This window comes from Cucurbita moschata, unplaced genomic scaffold (assembly GCF_002738365.1).
Source record: "Cucurbita moschata cultivar Rifu unplaced genomic scaffold, Cmos_1.0 Cmo_Scf00031, whole genome shotgun sequence".
NCBI classification, from domain to species: Eukaryota; Viridiplantae; Streptophyta; class Magnoliopsida; order Cucurbitales; family Cucurbitaceae; genus Cucurbita; species Cucurbita moschata.
Window position 1 is genome coordinate 2,408,919 of NW_019268547.1, and position 6,511 is coordinate 2,415,429.

A 6,511-nucleotide genomic window follows, 5' to 3' on the forward strand; every position below is an offset into this window, starting at 1 on the left:
CCCCGGACTATAACCTCAGAAGTTGAAGTTTCAATATGAGTTTCTCCATGCGACTTTGGAGTTAAGTTTGATTGTATCAAAGATAAAAGCTCACTAAATTTGGTTCATTTGGATACTCGACAGATGATGCACGAGGTCATATGTGCACTCACCAAAATGACGTCTATTCGAGACGGATTGAAAATGCCTCAAAATTTACTATAAGGGGAAGCATGGTGTCAACTCTCTACCACCCCTGGGCCCTGTGGCCTAAGCGAGCTACCCTAATGGCACATATGTGTGTCACAATGAGGGTGAACATTGCGAGATGAGTGTCTCAGACAACTTCCTTTGAAATGAGTTTTTCAAGGGCAGTAGCATTTGGCACGAGTGTGCTGGTATCCCGCCCCAGCCCATGTGTCGGAGGTTGGATCATGCACCCACTATCCGGTACAAAGTTTGTAAATGACATGACATGGGAACGGGAGGGCCAATGCCTCGATTGAATTTAGATGGATGGATGTTCGGGACGTCCTAATATTATGAACAACATGTGGGCCTGTTCTTGATGGCATAACTGAGTGAGCTGCGATGGCCGATAACATCCCTTGACTTGCGATGGCGTCAAGACATGTGGGTCATGTTAATTAGGAACCAAGATAATGTAGGATGCGACGTTGTATTGAGCGACCTTTACCCCAAGTAGAGGCAAGGTCGAGGCGAGTGACTTGGCCTAATGTAGAGGCAAGTCGATTGTATCGCAAATAATTGAACATGTATGCGCAGACAGCGTGTGACCAAACAAGCTTGAATTCCACATAAGTGATGTCCGGTGGGTGAAGACAAACCTCGTCTATGGTCCTATGAAGCCAGAAAGTCGGGGCGAAAAATGTATATGGAGCTTGAGTTCTCCTCAAGGCACCGTTGTGAGCATGTCAAAATCATGACGCTTCACAGTTGAAAAAGTACGACTGTGACACTTGACCTACTAAAAATGTATTGACATAGGTCAATGTAAAACCACTCTAACCCTAGTGTTCTAATCTTAACTTAATTCTTTCCCGCATGTTTTGTTAGAGAGATACTCTTATTGGTCATCCAAAGCACGAAATATATTATCTAAATATTCATGCAAGCATGTCTTAGTGATCCATACAAAAATTATCCTTCTAAGTCCTAACCATGCATATTCTAACTATATAAGGTAAGATATGCCACATGCTAGCATGTCTTGGTGATCCATACAAGTTAAAATAAGGTAGCAATGGAATCAGAGAAAAGAAGTAGTCGAACGGGCAAAAATAACCCACTCGCCTCCATGTAGCGCCCATGCGCGAGCAGCTCACACACTTAGGAGAGGAAACTCGTGCTCATGGTGCGACACGTGGCACACTCAGATTGGCGACTTTAAGTTCCATGGTGTGCATTCTAGCCCTGCTCCCATTTCAATTTTCGCAATTTCCTGATGTTGACACGTGGTGCGCTCGAATTAGATTCTTTGTCCCCTTGTTCTCGGGTTCAAGACGCATTGGGTGTATTTTTTGCATTTTTTGGATGTTCTAACACGTGGAAGGCTTCTCGGTCTCCATCCTCTCCTATTTTAATCTCCATTCACGTAAAATTCTTCATTTATTTTTGTGGAGATGTGACGGAGATTCTTTTCAGAAAATTTGCAAAATTCGAGTTTTTCGAGAAACCGACAATACAATTTAACTAAAGGGAGTCTCCTACTCCTTTCGAGACATGCCTCGGAAGTTAAATAAACATCTATACTAGTGATTGCTTTCCTAATTAAGCATTTAAAACGTGACTTTGTGTTGGATGATGACTTGTTACGTGTTGTGCATATATTCGATTTCATTATGAATAATGGTTTGAACGATGTGCAGAGTCAATGACAATAGTTCATATCGTTGTTAGATTTTCCCGTACTTGATTGGCTAAATTTAAGAAGCGTAATGAAGAGAAAAATATATCTAGCACGAGTCTTCTATGTCTTAGATTGAGAGGTCCTCGCATGATTATTAAGTTCTTATACATTTTTTTTTTAATTAATTGTTCGAACTTTTGATTATCTTTATATTACTTTTAATATGGTCATCGATGAAATTGTAACCTTTTAGAATGATATACGAAAATATCTTTACGTGAGGAGTCCCATCGTCTCCACCCCGTAGGAATTACGAGATCACCCCAAAGACATCTTCGGTATCCAAAGGTCGCAGACTGATTATAGAACCCTGTTCAATAAGTGGAATGCATTAGCTGTCCGCTATCCGGTTGAGTAACAAGGGTCGGAGAAAGACAATCACTCATTAATTTGTGAGGATCGAAATCTCCATATATATATTTTTTTATAATTTTTTAAAATGTTATTCATAAGAAATAGTTTTTATATTATAATATATATTTTATTATTCAACGAAATAAACATAATATAATCTCCATTTAGCTGACGATTAAATAAATAATAAAAAAAATAAAAAATAAAAAATAAAACAAAAACTGACCGTGCTACTGCCCAAATCCGGCCCGCCCCAGACCCGCGGGCACAGCTAAGCGATCTCTTTCTCCGATTCTCCGCCGCCCCCAGTCCTCTATCACTGTTCGCCGGTAAGAGTTCCTTTTGTCTTTCCCCAGTATTTGTCTGTTTAACGATCCATTTGCTGTTATGAAATGGTGATAATCTTGAGTTTATAAACATGCCTTTGGGTAGTGTAGTTTGTTTTGTGCCAATTCCAGAGAAGCATTCCGCTATCCTTCACTCCCTTCAACGCCTCTAATTTCACCAATACATCGAGATTACCCTATGAAACACCACTTTCTCACCTTTACCTCAGAAGAGTTGAGTCATTATCTCTTAATCATGCACCCGTTGGCGCCGCTGAATCTTTTGGAGCAGTCAATCATGCATCTATTTACTGATTTCGATTTGAATGTTCACTCTAGGTTTTTAGAAACATGCTAAAGAAATAAGTTCTAATTCTGATACTATGTGCTTTCTTTGAAATTCATTTAGATTTAAGGGAGCATCAGAAGGATTCAATTTGACAATCTTTAATAGTTTTTGTATTATCAATCCCGTTGCGATAGAAGTATGTTGATGGATCCATTTTTACATTGAATATCTAAGTAAAATTACTTCTCAATTACCGGTTCTGCCAAATTATACCATCCTTATTGTGCTTAAAATTCCTGCTTTTTTTAGATAGTTCATACTTTTCGAACCGGGAAACATGGAAGGCGTAGAGAAAATAACACCAGAGAAGCAGGATAACTCGATGGGATCGAGGCGGCGGTTGTCGTGCACCACCTGCTTTGATGCTCTGTGGTTCTGCTATTGTATGCATCCTTATAATCAACTCAATTATGTTATTTTCTTAGTTTTCTTTTCCCTAATCACTAGTATATTTGTGTTGTTTCCCATTAATTGGACTGAGGTTTTTAAAGTTCCATATCAATTGGGGAAGAGGATTTAAAGAAGTTTAATGTCTTTATAATATTTTACCCGAATCGTTTTTACCTTCTTTTTTCTTCCAAAAACTATTTTGCTCAGGATTAGGTTTAAATTTGCTCATCATTGTTGTAACTGTCTAATACTCATCTTTGCACCTAATTTTTGCTAATTGTTGACCTCTTTTTTTTCATATCGATGAGCTCATCATTGAACCAAATTGTTAACTTGTTAATCTACTGGTTATATTTACTGGCAGCTCCAGTTCATCAGATGCAGCAATACTACAGGCTTGGGTTTTTTGATAACTGTTCTGACAAATGGACATCTCTTATTGACTGTTTAAATCTCAAGACAAAACGAGCTTCCGAGGTTCAGGTACGTATCGGATACAAAAATACGCTCTGGTTTTATAATGTATATATTTCAAGAATGCTGAAATCTTGCTGTGGATCTTTATTTGGTTTTTTTTTTTCCATTAGCCCTGATATGTAAATATTAGGGGAGATTTCAATTGGACCAAAAGCTGTAAGACACAAATACCACTTCTAGCTTTTAGCTGTGTCTCCTCAAGTCCTTTTGGCTAGTCTACTAGAATTTTGTAGATAAGAAACTAACTTCCCATTAATGGAATGGATAGAACACAGAAAGGAGGAAGGATTCCAACTAGTAGAATACTCAAGTAATTTCCAAAAAACATTATCACACTTGTTTCTAGAAAAAAAAGTATGATGAAAAGGGATGCAACAAGAGGAGCTAAACTCTACAATACACACTCAAATTTCTGCCCGTCTCTAGCCTTTTCTCTAAAGCTTGTGGTTAACGGCATGCAGATCTTTTTTATTAGGGCATGAAACTGTTAGAATGCCTGTGACTTAAATGAACAAAGCCCAAACCAATCGATGAAGTTCTCGGTATTAGAATTTAGTTAAGTTACTAATTTAGGCCCTACAATTGGGTTTCTATTCGATCAATAAACTTTAAAAAGTGTTGAATAAGTCCTTGAACTTTCAGTTTTATGTTTATTTGGTCCATAAACTTTAAAAAAGGGTTGAATAAGTTCTTGAACTTTCAATTTTACGTTTATTTGCTCCATAAACTTTAAAACGTGTTTAAACCTTTTATTTTGTGCCTCGTAAGTCCAAAAACTTTCAATTTTATGTCTAATAAGCCTTGATGTATTCGATGTTTTTTAAAATTCACGAAATTATTGGATATAAAGTTGAAAGTTTATGGTTCTATTAGACTTAAACTTTAATCTTATATCTATTAGGTCAATAATTTTTAAAAACTTTGAACTTATCTTCAAAGATCACACAAACTTAATAGTTTATGGACTTATTAACACTTTTTCAAATCGGCAATCTTTAAGACACAAGCTTGAAAGCTCAAGAACTATACTTGTCATTTAACCTAGAATTTTTTGTTTATCTCATGCTTCATAGTATTAATATTTTTGTACATTATGCACTTCATTTATTTGAAGCCTACAACTTTTTGTAACTGATGCTTAGGCTTTAGAAGAGGGCAATTGCAGCCCAACATGGCTCATATTTGGAAAATTTCTAAGCCTCTTACCTCATCTCAACTCTATGGAATTTAAACATGCCAAATAACAGTGAATTTTATTTTTCTTTGGTCCTGATCGTAAAATAAGTGATTTTTACAATATTGAGAGTAATCCTAAGTTTCATCGTTTATTCTACTTCTTAGGAAACATTCTGGAATTTTTCACATGTTTTATTTCCAACATCAGTTCTCCTATGAATTCTTTTGCAGCCCTTGTTTTGGCCTTCTAATATACTCCCAGTTTCTTATAATAATAAGAAGAATAATAAAGATGTTGAGGCGGCTGTTTCTTAGTTTCTGAAGATGGACTCTTGATGAGGAATTGGTAACTATTCATCTTTTATTCAAACTAATATGAGCTTTTTTAGTGTACTTCTGTAATAGCCTAAACCCACCGCTAGCAGATATGGTCTGCTTTGACTGGTTACGTATTGCCGTCAGTTTCACGGTTTTAAAACGCGTCTACTAGGGGAGAGGTTTTCCACACCCTATAAGGAATGCTTCGTTCCACCCTCTAATCGATATGGGATCTCACAACATCAGACATTAAAGAAAAAGAAGAAATAATTATTTTTCTCGTTTTTTTTTTTTTCTTTTGGTAATCTCGTCCGATGACTGCAGGTTTGAATACCTTGTTTTTTCTCTATCTGTTTTTACTTTTTGGTTATTCAAATGTCATCTCAAAGAAAAACAAAAACCCTGTTGCTAAATACTTGTTTTGAGTAAGATCAATGCACAATTTGGTAGCTTGTTACCTTGAACCGAGTCTTGTTTTTTAGGGTCTCTCCACAATCAGATATTACTTTTATGGTTACTTAAGAAGTAATAAGATTAAGTTAAATGCAGGAAATCCTCGAAAGCCGAGAGAAAGCCAAATCTCACATCTGGACGTTTCGAACCCCAGCAGAAGCATCGTCGCATTGGAAAGAACTGTTCGGAGATTTAGATGAAATGGAATGAACAATGATTTCTATTTCCCCCCTTGAATTTCCTAGGACTAATACCCTTCTCTTGCACGGTTGGCCTTCCTCATCCGACTAGTTTGGCTAGAAAAATTGTTATTACTAAGAGAAATTATTCGATGCAGCTATCACGACAATGAAGACGTAGCTATTACACTCGAGAATAAGATATGTCTATTCATAAATTTAGGACAGTTTTGGTCTTTTTATAATCCTTGATCTTAAAGTGATTGTATTTGACTCATTTTAGTTGATTGAGAATGTTCCTATCTTTGTATTTGCCACTATTTTCATTTATACTGTTTGCACTTTGACCTTTGATTTTCAATCATTGTTTGAAATTTCTCTCACTTAAAACCGGGCTATTATCTTTGAATATAGGAGAGCTTCCATGCCCATCTTATACAAACGTGTTGGAATTTCATTTGAGACTATCTTGCCTACGTCTTCATTATCATCCACTTAAACAAACCAACGTCTTCATTATCATCCACTTAAACAAACCAACCTTCTCTTGCCCGACTAGTTTTGTTGCTGATTGGGCTAA

The 6,511-nt window shown here is 36.6% G+C and overlaps 1 protein-coding gene across 4 annotated transcripts; it reads left to right on the forward strand.

The window, feature by feature from the left end:
- Positions 1 to 2,463: 2,463 nt before the first annotated feature.
- Positions 2,464 to 6,285, forward strand: LOC111464679. Of its 4 annotated transcripts, none has more exons than XM_023108900.1 (4): positions 2,464 to 2,592; positions 3,188 to 3,321; positions 3,693 to 3,811; positions 5,849 to 6,285. In XM_023108900.1, exons 2-4 carry the CDS (start codon positions 3,216 to 3,218, stop codon positions 5,960 to 5,962), a joined length of 339 nt encoding a protein of 112 aa, XP_022964668.1. In that variant the 5' UTR covers positions 2,464 to 2,592; positions 3,188 to 3,215; the 3' UTR covers positions 5,963 to 6,285. The 4 variants fall into 4 exon arrangements, with proteins under 4 accessions (XP_022964668.1, XP_022964669.1, XP_022964670.1 ...); XM_023108901.1 differs by having other exon boundaries at positions 2,467 to 2,589; positions 3,132 to 3,321; XM_023108902.1 differs by having other exon boundaries at positions 2,495 to 2,592; positions 3,192 to 3,321.
- Positions 6,286 to 6,511: the final 226 nt, after the last annotated feature.

Excerpts from the sequence above, each read along its gene's own strand:
- LOC111464679 (XM_023108900.1), top strand. The coding sequence starts at position 3,216 with ATGGAAGGCGTAGAGAAAATAACACCAGAGAAGCAGGATAACTCGATG. Across the intron at positions 3,322-3,692 it reads TGCTCTGTGGTTCTGCTATT|CTCCAGTTCATCAGATGCAG; the intron begins GTATGCATCCTT and ends ATTTACTGGCAG. Across the intron at positions 3,812-5,848 it reads AACGAGCTTCCGAGGTTCAG|GAAATCCTCGAAAGCCGAGA; the intron begins GTACGTATCGGA and ends AGTTAAATGCAG.